This window comes from Strix uralensis, chromosome 6 (genome assembly GCF_047716275.1).
Source record: "Strix uralensis isolate ZFMK-TIS-50842 chromosome 6, bStrUra1, whole genome shotgun sequence".
NCBI classification, from domain to species: Eukaryota; Metazoa; Chordata; class Aves; order Strigiformes; family Strigidae; genus Strix; species Strix uralensis.
This window is the reverse complement of record NC_133977.1, coordinates 32,751,958-32,769,495: the sequence shown is the minus strand read 5'-3', so window position 1 is coordinate 32,769,495 and position 17,538 is coordinate 32,751,958. Positions and strand designations below refer to the sequence as shown.

General features: G+C 38.0%; 1 protein-coding gene across 1 annotated transcript in view; it reads right to left on the bottom strand.

Moving 5' to 3' along the window:
• Nucleotides 1–17,538, bottom strand: part of SLC49A4 (solute carrier family 49 member 4) — a 71,095-nt gene that overhangs the window by 34,985 nt on the left and 18,572 nt on the right. Inside the window, exons 2-3 of the mRNA XM_074873601.1 lie at nucleotides 16,400–16,493; nucleotides 2,563–2,831 (exon numbers count right to left, since the gene is read on the bottom strand). Coding sequence (XP_074729702.1) covers nucleotides 2,563–2,831; nucleotides 16,400–16,493 — 363 coding nt within the window. The remainder of the gene's footprint in view (nucleotides 1–2,562; nucleotides 2,832–16,399; nucleotides 16,494–17,538) is intronic.

Below are 17,538 nucleotides of genomic sequence, written 5' to 3'. Positions count from 1 at the left end.
AGAATTAACAGAGCAATTTCAGAATGGGTATATAAGCAATTGCTTCGTAATCATGTTCGAGGTTAAGTCCTTGGAAAATTAGCACACTCTTGGCATGCTACTGATCCCAAGTCAACAATTCACATCATTACCGTCTTTTAAAAGTCATCACCTAACTTTTGGAGGCTGCTTATCTAAGGCTACCTCACAGAAAAGCAACAAGCTCCATCACAAACACAACTCCTTTAGGAATGCAGAGCGCTTATCCTGTGAAACCAGCCTTCCTGTAGTATCTTAAAGGAGAAGTCATAGCAAGCCTGACCACGCTTGCTGAAGAAGTGGGTAAGTGGGACATTTAGGTCCAGCTCCTTGTTCTGCTACATCCTGTAACATCTTTACTAGTAATCTGTGCAGTCTATTTGAGCTTCATTTTCTACCCAGCTGATTAAGGGGACAAATAGTACCCCACCACACCTTCCAGATGTTTTTTGGTCCACAGGTGAACCACCACAAGGCACCTTTCCTTTCACCTCTGGAGTCCATCTGGCATAACAGAGCATAGGGGAGGCAGACAGCGGGGACCTTGCTTCCTCAGCTCTCCGGGGACACAGGGCTAAGGTCAGACCAGACAAATCTCATAAGGGATTCAAAGCAAACTCATCTTTTATAGTTCCTACCAATTTTAAACCAGTTGGATGTTTTGCCACCATTACTGCAATTCACTGCAGGCGGTAATGTTCACAAACCAGCTCTTTTTTGTTGCCTGAACAGCTAAAGGGGTTGTAGCTCCTGAAAAGATGCACCTATATGACACAACCACAAGCACAGCTGCACAAAGAAACCACCTCTGTTCAAAGCACTTTCAAATACTAAGAACTACAGATGCCCCATAAAACACATTTCCTAGGAAGCTGAAGAACTGCTGTAGTATCATCTTATGCTGGGACCAATGATCCCAAACAGGCCTATGTGATGTTCCCAAATCCTTGCTGGCTCAGAAAGGCAGAAAGAGCCATACTCAGACATGGGGCAGGCAAGACACACCTCTGAACCTTGGTGGCAAGCAAGATCCATCCCACTTTCTGAAGAAAATGCTTAGGAAAACTTCCCAGAAGAGAACAAAAGTGAATCTAATGGGCTGCTGAAAGGAACATTTCTAGTGCTACCAGACTCAAAACAGTGGTTTTAGGCACAGAACTGAATTCATCTGTCTAGAAGTAGTACTTATCTCTCCATGGAAAATCTGGAGAGGAAGAGCTAAAGCACTGCTGTAATGACTAGATTTTTCCTCCCCTTATCTACCGCTTTTCAGGACAAAAGCTGACATTTTTCCTTCTTTCACACTGACCCTTTTCATCTGCCATAAGATTTTCGGCGTCTAACATCGTATTTACCTCTGAAAAAGGCCTAGCCAAACCCAAATTTCCTTGTTGTTCCAACACATTTGAGTCCAGTAAAAAGTAGGCTACTCAAAAATACTTGCTGAAACAGCAATCCAACTTCTACTATGCTTTCTTTAAAATGAACAGTAAAGTGGCCCTCACCCAACAGGAGTATTAACTTGACAAAATTTCCGTAAGAGTAATATCCAGGAGTAAATGATCACAAACAGCTAACTCAGTCCCATAAACCTGCATATGAACTACACAGTATATATACTTTAAGACTTCTGGAACACTTAGGGCTAACTCCTGGCTGAATTTCAGAGGCTGAAATTCTAACGGGGAAAAACCCAACCAAATGTGCAACTGCCATAACATGGCAAAGTTCAGCTGCTCTTAATGCTATACCAATTCATATCCACTAAGAATTATATCGTAGACTCTTAAGCCACTTACACAACTCTTTTTCCTTAAAGCTTGCTGCTAATTTTTTTAAGTGACACAAAGAGCCGTAGAAGCCACTGCATGAAAAAGAGCAAGGACATAAAATCTAAGTTATATCAGATGAATTTTGTATCAGTGGTTTTTTTTCACCTAAACTCTTGTCACTTCATTGAAATTGCTCACCACTTAAGAATTATGTGGTTTCAGTTAAAAACAAAATCTATTGAGTTTTAATTTCAATGTTAGATTCTCAAATACTAATAATCTAATCACATCTGAAAGGCATATGCAAGTCATAAATTAAGGCTGATTTAATATAGGAAATAATTTAATGATGAAAGACTTTTGGATTTCCAGCCTTACAGAAACAAAAGAAAAAAACCCAACCTGTCAGGAACGCATTTTTTTCATGAAAATTCAAGAAGCAAAAACCAGTTTGGAAACTCAGGGAAAGCATAAGCTCTCCTAGAAGACATTTCTCCTAAGATAGCCGATACAAACAACTGAAATATTTCATTTGGAATTAGTCTGTACAAAAGGCTATTTTTAGATCTTTCCTACACAAAAGGGAAAAAAATTAACCCTTCTGATGTTACAACGTTTTACCTCTTCATTATTTTCCATCACTCAGTAACCGTTTTCCGGGCAGACCAGCCACTAGAGGGTAGTGGTTCACAAGTACCAAACACACACATGAAAGTATATAAAGTTTTTATAATTTTTTTCTTTTAAAAAAAATGTTATTCTTGAACCACACCTGCATACAGCACAGCCTCAATGCGGTCCTTGATGTGCTCAGTGTTGCTCTGTGACAGCAGGGGGAGGTGAGATGTTCCGTTAGGAGACGGCACTACAAGAGGTCCCACTAGAAACGCGCCAGCAGCACCCAGGTAATTGAGCAGTGACGCGATAGCTGTTGCTGTGGCACGTTCATCCGGAGAAAACCACGTTGTGGAAAGAAATGGTGCCGCGTTCATCACAGTTGGCCCCGCCAAGCCATTTAACAGCTGCCCTCCGTGAATCAGCCTGGAATAGAGAACAGAGAACGCAGTCATTTGGATGACAATTGCTTGCCTTTTTTTAATTAAAAAAGCACGCAAGATATTGAGTGCTGGAGATAGAGCGACTGCACAAAGAAATGGAAGTCCTGTGCAAAAAAAGGATATTCTATACACTAAAAGAAGCCTAATTAGACTGATTTAAAGAATCCAGAGTTACTCTGGTCTCATTACCTCAGATAAATGGAGAAGCAAATATTCTTTTTAAAGCAGGAAAGGAAGAGGGAATAAAAGGAACTTCCTTTGCAGAAAAAAAAGGTATAATGATAGGATATAAAAGTAGAAAAGGTGTAGTAGCAAGAAAGCTTTAAATTATAAATGTCTTAAACCTGACCCCTTGCCTGCATAAATCCCACCAGAAGATTTAAATTAGTTATGGCAGATCCAAAATTGAAACACTTCATCAAAATACTCTGCATATTTTTTCACTGCATTATTTATTTTTATTTACACACTCAGATGAGCTCTATGTGCCTACAGATGAGGAGGCCGGGCTGTTGAGGTTTCCAAGAGAATCGTCTTCTCCAGCAATCTGGCCATTCTCAACATACTGTTGAAACAGCCAAGCAAACCCAGATTTTTCTCGTTTTTCACACTCATTGGGATTTAACAGATAAGGCTGGTGACAGAACAGAGATAGTACTTCCAAGCAGTGAAGTCTCTGTAAACTTTGGCTTAATATTAGTACAATGAGCACATACAGAAAGGACTTTTTGAAGGCTCTTCTACATGTGGAAGTCAGCCAGAAACCTTCCACTTGGACTTTTCCAAAAAGTGATCAGCCATGAAAGGCAAAAGTACTTTGGAATTTATATAAAAACTTCATGTCTAAAAAACAGCTAGTGAGTCAAACAAAACATTGCAACCCTCCAAAGTAGATCTATCCATTGTGCAATAAAATGGTGGCAGATGATATTTTTAAATGGGTGGTGTTTTTCTAAGCATAGCAGGAACTTGATGTTATTGCTGCAAGACTTGAGTTGTCAGACATAAAAAGCTATGGCCTGAAAATGGGGAAACATAAGCTAGCATTTAGGCAATGTTTCAAGCCACAAATGGCTGAATAATGTACAGTGTAGCAAGAGTTTTTTAAAGCACACAAAGGAACAAAATATGCAAAAGAAATGCTGACAGACTCTTTATCAAATTAACAAGCTAGATTGCAATAAAAAGGAATAGATGTTACCAATTCTCAGTGGATTAGAAATCAAACTTTTAAACAAAATTTATACAAATATACACAAAAAAGAAAAAGCTATTACATATCATCTGAAGGAAACACTTCCCAAGCTGGGACAGCAGTAATATCCACTCTTAAATATAAGCAACGTTAAAAAAATAAAGTTCACATAGCGAGGATAGAGTTCATGATGTGCTTCAGATGGACACCATCATGGCATGGTCAGGCCTTTATAACGCTTGTTAAACTGGGGCCCCCCAATAAAATAAAATTAAATAGTTTTAAAGAAATAAAAAGCACAATTTAAATAACGCTCTGGCATGTTTTCTGGAGTACACGTTACATGAATCCCTTATGGTTACTCTCTGACCCAGTGTACTTTGCACAAACCAAGGTATCCTTGCGCACTTCGGTATTTTCACTCTACTTCCCTCACTACAAGTTATTCTCAAACTTATCCTAAACTGTTTCAGGGTATTTGCAGAGCTATGCTATAACCCCAGAAACAGCTATATGCCCAGAAACAGTAGCAAGTGGGCAACTACTGCAACGTATAAAGATTTTATTTTAGTATTTCCTCTTGCTCCAAAGTGAATTTAATGCTTAAATTGCGGTTTTGTTATTGTATGCTAGGAAAAGCGTGTGACCACAAAATAAACTTTATAGCTATAGGCGCCATACTAACACTTCTGTTCACTTAAACCACCATGATCATATTGTTTTAATTCAAATACGCCTACTCTACAGAAATCCTAAGGGCAAATAAAACTCACTAAAATCAGAAAAAAAGTACATTAGTTCTTCTGCAGTGCCTATGGGCATGTAGACACTTCATCTGGTAGAAGAAGAAAAGTTTTGAAAAAATACCCACCCAAACAAACCACCAAACAGAAAAACCAATTTATATATTGTGAGAATTATGCATACTCTTTTCATGTACTTACACTTCAGATTTAGATTATGTCTATCAGACCTCACCATCTGAATAAAGCTCTATAACTGACCTCTATACTCGAGGGAGAAACATGTTAATTTTACTTTGCAGATCTAAAGGGAGAAAGTATTCTCTTCCTCCCGAATTTTAATTCTACATTACTTTTCTCGGGTTTTTTCAAAGAAAGAGCCAATTTTTGTCTCTCTAGGTCTCTTCTGCTGGTGTTCTCCTGGCTGCTCTCTCTCCTGCCATGCCCTGCTGCGTGTGCTGTCTGTTCCCACAGAGTTGCCTTTCCGTCTGCGTTTTTGGCATTTACCAAGCTTGCTATTATCATCCAGGGTAGAGCATCTCTTATCCTCCTAATGCTTAATTTTTCAAGTCTAACATATTTGGGTTAATAAACACTATTTTCAGACTAAATTTCCACTGATATACAGACTACTACCTCAAATATCTCTGCATATGATAACAGCCTAAGCCATATTTTATCTGTTTTTCAATACTGGCTTGAATTAAGCTACTTCTTCCTGTGAAAAAAAAAATATTTGCATTGTTCCTCTACACATTCTTAACTCATTTCCCTAGAGAGGCAAGGACGAGCAATTGAAAACACAATTCAGTCCATTTACTAAGCTGCTACTCCGGGAGACATGTGTAGCAGCTGCTCCATCTGACAGAGGAATACGAACACAACAGTATTGGTGGCTTTTTGCTGTTTGTTACAACGTCTTATCATCACTGTGCTAGATTTTGGTCTCACAGCCCATAGGAGTCTCCTCTTGTACACCATCAGTGCTAAAAATTGCTCCAACACCAAGACATTTGTTTCTGTTACTCCCCGATTTTCATGTTTCTGCTAATGAAAAGGTGCAAAGGGCAACTGCATTCTTCCCTGGTGCTATTTCAGTTTCTTTCTTCACAACAAGAATTCTCTTCCCTGAGAAAAGGGCTAAAAAGAGAAGTTTAGCTCAGGACCTTACCCGGATGGAAAAATATTTTTCAGCCTTATTACACTAACAAGGTAATTTTCATCTGTTATTTACTCAGCTCTGCTCTGTTTTCAGATGCATTATTTATCCAGTCGTCATCTAATTATTTCCATGTATCAAAAAGTAGAAAGTTATTGAATTCAAATAATAGAAAATAACACAAGAGTAGAAGGCTTTTAATCACAATCATGAAAGAGAAAATTGGAAAAAATGACACCAGAAATTCATCCCTGACTTACAAAATAACTGATGACTGTCTAACTTACAGCAAAAGTGGGGAAGTAAACATCTACCCAAAATATCTTGTTTCTAACCTTTTCAGAAGCCAGGTCAGGGACTCATTTTGAAATTTAAAGGTTTTTGCACATCTGACCTCTCACTAATGAATTTGTGTGCTCTGCCAAACTTGTAACTTGCAGTGAACATGAGCCATTTACAGAAAAATAATAAATAAAAGTTATTTGAAGACTGGTAGTAAACGCTAATGCGAAATATCATGCACCAGAGCATCACAGTAATGGATAACTTATACATTTACATTATGTATCTACCTATCTATATGTATTAAAAAAATAAATACACAGACATACATAAACACACACATACCCTTTTGCACAAAATAAAGATTACATTTGTTCCTAAACTGGCCTCTGAATTGCAAAAAGATAGAACAAGGTGTAGTTGAAATACAGCAATAGAAATTAGAGAAGAAAAACTCTTATTGTACTATATCGTCATCTCTTTTCCAAATTTTTATCAAGTCACATTATAAATAACTTAAATTATATGGTTTTCATCATTTCCCTGAGAGAAGACTTGATATGAGTATTAAGAAGTAACCTGCAGACCTGCTTTATTCACTCCCTGCTGTCGCTGTTGCAATATCCTAACAGGCAACAACAAAAAAAAATCAGGTAAGGCTATAAATGCTGAAATTACAGTATCACTGAGCAAACTGGGTATGAAAAAAAAAAAGTGAGATTATACAGGAAAAAGGTTTTAGTGATTGATGATAATATCATATAGTTAAGATGGGAAAGAGCTTCCATTTACAGTTGGCTTTATTTATCTTTTTGTCCCTGTACAGGTTGAAACTTTTCATGCATGGTCACAGTTCTGTCAGGTATTGGATTTGTTAAGCTATTTAAAAGCTGTGTGTTTTATAAATGCTTCTTCTAGGTAAAAAACATAGACATTTAGTGTTTCTACCACAATATGTCTCATGCCTGGACTTAAGAGAATTTTAAAGGAAAGAAAATCTCATCAGTTCCATACTCACATGGGGAAACAAAGGCAACAGTAGAGGGAAAATTACTTACTCAAAAAATTACTTTTAATACAACAAATTTAAACCACAACACTAAAATAAGTCTCCAAAGCTCCATTCTAAGATGTGTTAATTGAACTTGTTTTGGGAAGCCTAGGACCGGAGAAGTCGTATCAGTATTTTACCACTGACTAACAGTGGAAATAGAATTTTCACCTTTTCTTTGTCAGGCACCACAGGGGAAGAGTGAGGCCATCGGCCCCATTGCATTGCTCTGACTCTCCAAACATGGATTTTTTTCTACTAGCCTCTGATGTGTTCCCAGTCAACTAAGAAATTAGGTTCCTCTGCGTTCTAAGAGGGAGCAGAGCTCATTCTCAAGAGCCTTGTGAAGACAAGAAGGTTTTGGTGCAGTTTGTTTTTTCTGAAACTTTTACCATGCCTTTCCCACTAGCTGCCATGAGAACTGACCACTTAGTCACTATTCAAACTTCTATACAAATGCAGTGAAAAAAATAGGTAAATTGGTAAATCAGTTTTGCCACAGTTTGGCAAAGCGTGAGGACCAACAAATTCACTGAGAGTGCTAGTCTGCTGCTGCACGAAGACAGTGCTGTAGCGTGTCTCTTAGTCTGGAAAAGTTTAGTAGATTAATTGCTGATCCTAACAATTAAGCAAAAAGTGATTCTGGATAAAGAAGTTAATGTTTTACAGAAATGGATGGCTAATTTTTCTTTCACATGCCTGACATTTTCACTCACTGAAAGAAGAGGATTGTTCAACTCCTGCTAATTTGGAAGACAAATAGGTTTATATAGCCATTAGCTCATTGTGGGAACTACTGGAAGCAAATGAAAGAGACCCTTCCACTGGAGGACTTCAGAGCACTTTTCAAGTGCTATTGAATTTAGCCTCATGTGCTGTTTTCAGCTGGGACAGAGTTAATTTTCTTCCTAGAAGCTGGTACAGTGCTGTATTTCGGATTTAGTGTGAGAATAATGTTGACAACACACTGATGTTTTAGTTCTTGCTAAGTAGGGTTTATCCTAAGTTAAGGATTTTTCAGTTTCCCATGCTCTGCCAGCGAGCAGGTGCACAACAAGCTGGGAGGGGGCATGGCCAGGACAGCTGACCTGAACTAGTCAAAGGATGTTCCATACCATAGAACGACATGCTCAGTATATAAACTGGGGGGAGCTGGCTGGGAGGGGCCGATCGCTGCTCAGGGACTGGCTGGGTATCGGTCAGCAGGTGGGGAGCAATTGCACTGTGCACCACTTGTTTTGGTCGGTTTGTTTGTTTTTTCCCTCCAGTTTTATTTCTCTCTTTTTGTTATATCCCTTTTCATTGCAATTATTATTTATTGTTATTATATTTTATTTTAGTTAGTAAACTTTCCTTATCTCAACCCACAAATTTTACTTTTTTTTTTTCTTTCCAATTCCCATCCCCATCCCACTGGGCAGGGACGAGTGAGTGAGTGGCTACATGGTGCTTAGCTGCTGGCTGGGGTTAAACCACGTCACCTCGCTACATGGCAACAAAGCAAGTAGATACCTCCTATTCTAGAGCATCTACACTGATGCATGATGCAAGCTGTTTGCCCAGGAAAAGGAACAGGAAAAGACATGAACTTACCCACTTCATACATTAGGAGATTTATTATACCTCAAAGGGAACTGATACCAGTTTTGTGGAGAACCACCTCTGATTTTTCACAATCAAGTTACTAGAAAAGGACAGAGCTTCTCTTTTAGATTCACAAAAATAAATACAACAAAAGAATCCTCTATTAAGTAGAACCTTTTCAGGGACTTTTTAAAGCAAAGATAGAATCAGGGAGGTCAAATTCATGCTTTACAGCAATTCACTGCTATGGAGTATGGGGAGAACCTGATGCAAATGCTGTTCTGTTCATAACCCAAACAGAGTGCAGTAAGGCTCTATGTCCGGAAAAGGACTGCAAAGAAAAATACCTCTGGGTAAAGCAATGAATTCATCTATTAAAAATAACATTCTGAAAGATGAATTTCATGGAAATGCACTTCCTTTCAATATTTTCATTAAATGATATATTTATACTACAAAAGCTTTATGCCTCCTGGATATTCATGGATTGAAGCCATTAACATTTTTTAGCTTGTTTTTGATGCATGTGACCATTGATATGTGGAATAATTTAAAGCTGTTTTTCCCCATCAGTAAGAAAAATTATTACAAGAAGAAAGCCTGAGTCACTGTGTGGTACATTATCTCCAGCAGCAAAGTGAAAAAGAGAAAAACTTTAAAATGTACTTTTGATCATCAAGAGAAAAACTTTAAAATATACTTTTGAATCATCTTCATCAGGAACTGGGCTCGTGTTTCATGCCCTGTACAAACCGTGGCCTCAGCACAGTCAGTCACATCATTATGGGAGCAGACTTGGAAAGGACCAGAGCATCTCCCAGGCTTCCCAGACTCATGCCTCTTCTCCCACTCTTAAAGAAAACAGCAAACACATTTGCAATGGTCTGAAAAACAGTGAGTTTCAGTTTTGAATTTAAAAGAATTGGAAAATGGAGTTACTCCAAAACTATTATTACTGAGAGCCTGCCAAGAGAGAGACAAGGATTTGCAAGGAGAGGAAGCAGCAATCTCAGGCCAAGACCCTGACGTCTCCGTCAGATGTCCTGACAGAGGAAAGGGACGAGGCAGGCGTACAGCGAGACCCCGGCAGTATGGTGACAAATTCACTCACATCCTCACATCATCACACCATGTTATTACACAGCCATCACAGCTGTCACACAGCTGAGAAGAGGGTTTCTTCACTTAAAGCTTTATCCAAGTCTGAAGGATGAGGGCACATGCAAAAGCTTCTTTTTGACTTTTTTTTTTTTTTATTAGAAGTTGGGGGTTTTTTTTGTTTGGGGTTTTGTTTTTTTTTTTTTTTTAAAAGCTAACCCACTACACAAACCCATTATTAATAGAAGACATCTTTAAAGCAACACTAACGGAGGACATGCTCATCAAATATGAACAGATCCAAAATAAACAGCATTGCTGTAAACACAAAGTAGGCAATTACATTACAGGCTAATGAGGCAAAACATACTGAAACAAGTTATCAGGGAAGGGCACCAGGACTTGCTGCTATCAGGGCTGCCATGGGAGAAAGCTGATGGAGATTAGTTAGCACAAGATAGGTCCTAAATAGGATTTTTTAGTAAACAGAGTGTACAGGAGATACAACAAATTAGGGAATGGGATAAATAAGACCTATTTAAACATTCCTAAACAATTTTTCTTAGGCCAGTGAAAGAGCAGGAGAGTGTTTTGATTATAATGCAGCAACTTCAATATAAATTCAATTAATATGAATTCTTCTTTAAGGACAGAAATCAGCCAGAAGAATTATGAGTCACAAGACTAAAGCAAAGAGCTCAATATGATTAAAAAAATTAAAAGCTTTCTACAGTTGAGGATAGCACCTGCCATTATGAAATGGAGCTAAATATCCCACAAAGAATAGAAATTCTCTTCCCTTCCAGCATAGGCTTATACTAGCTGAGGCTCTGTAGAAATGCTGCCCATTAAATATTGCTGCAGATATAAACATTTCTGAGATTTCAGAGTCTCCTTTAATACATCTACTGGATTTACCATTCCAAGAATTTACACAGGGTCTGTAAATTGCTAATTCAGCAGTCACCCCCGTTGCTGGACCAGGCAGATGACACCCACAGTGCCACGGCCAAAACCCAGCACAGGAGCAAGAGGAAAGAGCATGTACCACCAAAACTGTCAAGCCACCTCCTTTTTCCATGAAGGCTGTTTCAGCTGAAGGAGAAGCCAATCTGGCTGCCACCGAAGTGGCAGCACTGACCAGCAGCTGCTGGTGCATCACAGGGTGCGGAGCTAGGGCAGCCAGAGGGGCACACAATCACCCACTGAATCCACTGCTGCCATCGACAAGTAAGTGAAGTAGGAAAAAATCATTGCCACTTAGGAACAACTCACAACACCTCTTACCTAAAACAGCAGCTTTGGAGCAGAAGTTAAAAAGTAAAACCTGTGTACAAGATGGAGCTGGTGGAGGTAATAAAAACAAGTTAAACTGTTAAGTTACATGGGTATAAAAATTAAATATTCCTCATGAGAACCTACCCATGAATCACCTGTTTGCTTTTTTCTCCACTTAACTCTTTTTCTGATAGTATGGATTAACCCAGCTCAGTCTTCCCCCAGCACTGTAGCCAAAGCACAAACCAGCAAGTGCCATCAGCGCCAGACAAGTGCTCCATCTTGCCATCTTCCTCCTAAGCCCACTGAGCTACAGTGTACAAACAGGTATGTTTATTCATCTTTGTACTTCCAGAACCATGCTTTAAGATTAAATACTTTTTTTCATTTCTCTTCCCCAGTGAGTTACGGAGTGCGCAATATGCATCACACTCTGTCTTTATTTCTTGCAGGCACATTCTTCCACCATTCTCTCCTAAAAGGCTCTTTTCATTCCCTGGAACATTTTAATCCCTCTTCTCTGCAGCTGCTCCAGTTCGGGGTGTTTTTTGGAGCACAGAAGTATGTTCAGTATTGCCAGGGAATATGAAAATCCTAATATGTCTTTTCTTTACTAGAATTACCTCTTCTGAGGCACCCCTTTATGTTTTTCATGCATAAAAATAGTGGCTCATGGTTGGTTTAGGATCAGGAAAGACAAATAATGAGATGATACCATGTCATTCTTTAGGCTTTCAGGGATGAAAAAGGGGAAACGTGAAACTATTAAAGAATAAGTCTAACAAGAATAAATACAAACTAGGTTGCAACTACCTAATAGAAAGAAAATGTACCAAAGATGTGGTAAGAGAAAATTTTCAAATATAATAAAGGAAAAATTTAACATCAATATATCTAAGAGTAGGCAAAACATTTAAAAATCCTAAGAAGTGTTATTATTAAAGAAAAAAACCCTTTACAGGATCTACCAATTACTGGTGTGTCCCCCATAAATGACTTTGTAAATAACCGCTCCTGTTTCTACTGTCAGTCTCCATGATATTGTTTTGCTGGCTTCTCAACAAATGTTTTAATGGTACTTACTGCCAAGGAGTGCCCTCTCACTGCTGTGACTCAAGGTCCTCAATAACTACTTCTCTGTTGTGAAATCTAATGTGAAGGCCAAACACTACCAGTCCACAGCATACTAAGCTCTAATAAATTGCTTAATTAATATATTCAATACAAATAACAAATTATGTTACATCCTTTACATCCATGTCTTTAATTATCCTGTCTTTCAAAATATTTTAAGACGTCTTACATCACACGGTCAGTCTTAAAAGCCACAGATTTATGGCTATGGGCTGATTTAATAATTTATTTTCTTCTTTCTTATATGTTTCAGCTCATACAGCTTTTTGCCTAGATTTATTATTTCACAATCATATGGAAGACCCGATCTGTGTGTAAATCTATCCCTAAACACAGGATATGAGATAAATATGAAGTATTATGTGGGGTGAAAAAAACAATCCTGATTTTGCCTATAAAAATATGGCCTCCTAGTAATGTTAATGCTCAGGATAAAATAATCAAATTCTAAAAGAGTTCAATGAAAATATTCACTCAGTGCCAAGCAGTAGTCAAAAAAGGAAAGAACTGGACAAAATGCAGGCAAAGAAGCAGTAGTGATGCTCTTGTAACCCTCGGGGAAGGAAAGAACATACAAGTTCAGGAATGGTACAATCTGATAACATCTTTTTTTAATGTTCTATATAATTTACATTAACTATGAACTAAAAAAACAGGTGTGGCAAATGAGGTTTTCATAACATTTACAAAGGAATAATGGTTTGAGGTTTTATTTTTAAACGTCAAATTCACCGTCACATATCTTGCATATCTGACAAACAAAGAAGTACATGGTACATAAGAAAAATTATTTTTTAACTTCCTTGCCTGTATGATACACACATTAACCTCACAGGTTAGTGGGCTGGGGAGGAAAGCAGGAAAGTAAGAGCATATGTGTAAGTGAGAGGGACTTTACTAGTCCATGTATAGACTGGTTTCTTAATCTCACACGCAAATCCATACTTCCACATTTTTGCCACGCACTCCCACTTCAGCCTTCGCTGAATTTATGCAGTTCTGCCATGGATCCCCAGTATGGTGTTAGGTCACACACTGGCAGAGAACAAAAATTCACTGTAAGGAACAGCTGCTTCAAGAGAGACGCTCAAATGTGCAACCTGAATTCTCCCTCATACGAGCCACACATATACATGGGCATCAAATGAACTGAAAACAGAGGTTAAGTTTTGTGTTTAAAACATGACTTGGGGAACTGGAGATAGTCTGCTGTTACACGCTAGAGCCAAAGTAATAATTATAGACTAGAAAGGAGCTTAAGAATGCACTTGGATATTACAGCTCTGTGAGATAAGGAGCATAAAGCAGTCAGGATTAAATATCAGTCTTAACAGTGCTTTCCTCACGTCTGTGATTGCTCTGATAGGCGATGGGCTTTAGTAGCTCTCCTTAATGTTAAATTACAAGAGCTTAGGGAGCAGAGACAGCTACAAAGCAGAAAAAAAACCCTAAACCTGATAAACCTCATGAACGTTCTTGTAATTTTATGTGTCTTAACTCTGACATAATTGCCCCACGGAAATCCTTCAGTATATTACTGCAGATTACCTGGGGACTGAAGGAACACATTACAAAACATGCAAAAGCACGTTAAAGAAATTCCAGCTATGCTGGCTTCTGAAATACTCCAATATTAGCTTGTGTGTGATCTTGCTCATCTGACTGGCTCTGCAATGTTCAAACTGTCATATTAACGAATATACACATTCAGAATAAGTGCATAGTTTAGTGCTCCACCAGTTGTTGCCAGTGAATTAAGCAGTAATGCTCATCTCAAAAACATTATTTTATTTGGTATCATGCTTCGAGTAATAGATGAAAATTGGACTTCAGTCTTAGTCCTCAAAACAATGTAGGTTAGCTGGAATAACACTGCACAGTCTGTACAATTATTTATAATGTCTCAAGAAACCTCCACTGAAAACTATCCTTTTGCTTCACACAGCTATAATTAATTCTCTGTAGATTTTTAATCAAAGTGTGTAAAAGATCAAACTACTTCCTCAGGTAGAGCTGCAATTCTTGAAAATTTCTCTTTTTTTGGAGCAGGCTACATAAGCAAATTTAACAATTTCAGCTGGAGATGATGCATATTTTCACAGCATGAGTAAATGAAATTAGTAACCTTTTGCATCAGGATTCTGCTCATGATCGTTTTTTTTGCCTATATAGTTTTCAGTAAAATGTATCATCATATTTTGTACATCTCATCAGACTCTATACAGTCTACAGCCTTTCTTTCCCTAGCTAAAGAAGCTGTTCTTTGAATGTTTCTCCTTAGGCATTTATTCCATTGTTCTCCTAGGTCTCCTTGCTGCAGTTACACTGGAAAACCTTGTCTAAAGGTGATCAGAACACGTGGAAACTCTCCTTTCCACTCCCCAAATGATACCTCACATCTAAATCTCATTTGGGAATTTCTTCTCGGGTTCTTACAGTCTTCATCCTTGCTTTGGTAAAACCTAGGACAGCACAAGTCTTTTGGCATAAATCATAAATGAAAAGCTACATAAGACACCACATTTCATTGCATTTAAGCCATCTGGCCCATTTAAAAGATATATATATATTTAATCCAAGATTGGTCAGATGGATGAACTGGATGTTGAGCACCCCTTAGCATCTTGAGAAAAGGTAAAAAAAAGGGCACAATGAGGAAAGCTCTTCCTGGCCACCTCAACAGTACATTTTCACCTTAAAAGGGTCACTGAGAACAGTAGCACAATACGGCTAGTTCAGCCTGCCTTGCACACAAAGTCCTTGAACAGCACATTGAAATGGGCAACACTGGGCAACTAACATCAGGAGCACCTTGTGTTTCCTTATACACTCACTAAGCACCTAAGAACTGAAATTGCATCCCCCTACTCACCACACTGCATTTAGTTTACTAAGCCATTCATTACATACTAGCTACTTGCTCCTGATCGGGGCTAGTTTTACAATCAATGTGTTTATTACATTCTCAGTCCTCTCTCCGAACCTCTTCCTTTGTTTTATCCATGGTACCCAGTCATCTGCCTTCTACTTCACACCAAACATTTTCTTTCTCAACTTAAAGGTTTCCAAGTGATTTTCAGGGTAAGCAATACTAAGGAAAAAAAAAAAAAAAAGAACTTGCTGAAATAATACAAGGACAGCCTGGAAGCAGACTAGAATTCAAGGGGAAAAAAACCCACATAAAAACCTTTTATAAATAAGTTATTTTCTTAGTGCTTACGTATTATGCAAGCATAACTAGTGAAAAGCTAGCTGTTCTTAAAGAAGCAGAAAAATGTAGTAATGTCAGTACTCCTTCCTCCTTCAGCATGAGAGGCAAAAGAAAGTTAAGTGAACAAGTGATCCATATTCCCTGGCTGTACAAAGCCAGTGTGATTCCTGCGCTTACTGAGGATTCCCAGGTTCAGGATACGTTGATGAGACAATTGAATTGTTTGGATCGTGTGATTTTTAGGAAGTAATCTGTCTCTATCACAGACTCTTAAATAGCATGTGTACAGAAGGCATTCATTTCAACCACAGGGAAAGTACAGAGATACTTCGGAATGCAGTCTGGAAGAGACTACATGAAAAATGCCATTTTGCATAAATTCATCCATCTCACTGCACAATCCCATACATCCAATATGAGAAACACGAACTAATTATTTAACATTTGCATATAGATTACATATTTTGGGGGTTTGTGGCATGGTTCCCTGTGTGATCTTAGGCCAGTTTCTGAACCTCTCTAAATCTCTGCTTCCTTGTTTGCAAAGCAGATTAATATTAGTTAGGCAGGATGGGGTGAGGCTTAATTAACTCAAGGTTGTAAAGGGCTTTCTGATCTTCAGATACTATGTAGGAGGAGGAGTAGAAAAATCCATTTAAGAAGCAAAGAAGTATGTAAGCCCATGTTCATGCAACAAACATTTGGTGTATCAAATTCACCCAGAAAATTTGTACTAACATTTCTTTGCAGTAGCAGCAAAAATTACATTAGAAGAAAATATAAAATATGTGTATCAAAAAGAACGAATTCACTTACTTCTTCCTAATTTCTAGGTCTGAAACTGGAACACATCTCAGGCCAGCTCCCAATACCATGAGGGATGATGTTAGTAACACAGTTACCCTCAGACCTAAGATTAAAAAAAAAACAACAGTATCTTACAAGTCAAGTCAGCAACATTGAAAAAAAAAAATTGTCTAAATATATATATTTACATGCAGACTCACAAAAGTAATGCATGTCTCTTTCAAATCATAAACACTTCGGTGCTGATATGAATTACAGATATGGTATGAAACCCTGTGTTATTTTCTATACTTACACTCCAGAATTACAAAAGCTTACTCTTGGCATACTATTGCATAGGACTGTACCCAAAATCTTACAGACATTCTTGGAAGTGAAAAGTGGTAATAAAAGTATCATCAAAATGTACAATATTCCCTTTAGAATTGGAAGTACCAGGGAATACGCTCCAGTGTGTGATTTGAAATCTAGGTAGATCCAAAGAAAAATATGGACTTGTACATTCTTTTCCAACCACTTCATAAGCACAGACACAGCACTGTTATTGCTTTCTTTCGTAACGCAGACATGTGTTTCAGCCTGACGAAATAACCATTTATTCAGGGCAAAAAAAGTGCATGTACTTTTTTGCAGTCCTTGCAATTAGGACAGGTTTTTGCTGCGCTCAGCTCAAATTGTCAGAGGTTGTAAATATAGTACATTAGAAAAAAGCTACAATTGACTGATTCCTTGAATATGTTTTTTCCTCATTCTGTGATTCTCAACGGAGAAGCACTTAGATTACAAACAACTTTATCTTAGTGCTACAATTCCTTTTGCCAGCAGTTTACTTGCTGCTGCTAAGGTGTTTCCATCAGCAGTGAATAGAAAGAGAACGACAGCTGAGGGGCTTAACCTCCAGGATCTTGCAAAATCATAAATATGAACAATTAAAAACTGCTGACACAGTCTATATCTGTGAAGTTGTAAAACTTGAAACAATTTCACAGCAGCAAACAGAAAATAAAGGGCTTCCGTGTTCTTAGCAGAACATAATAAAAACAATTAAATGATGACAAGCACACAGTATCTCTAACATTTAGGTGAAACTATTAACTACCCAAAACTCAGATGGAAAAAACCCAAGTCCCTATGATAACTCACCTAAC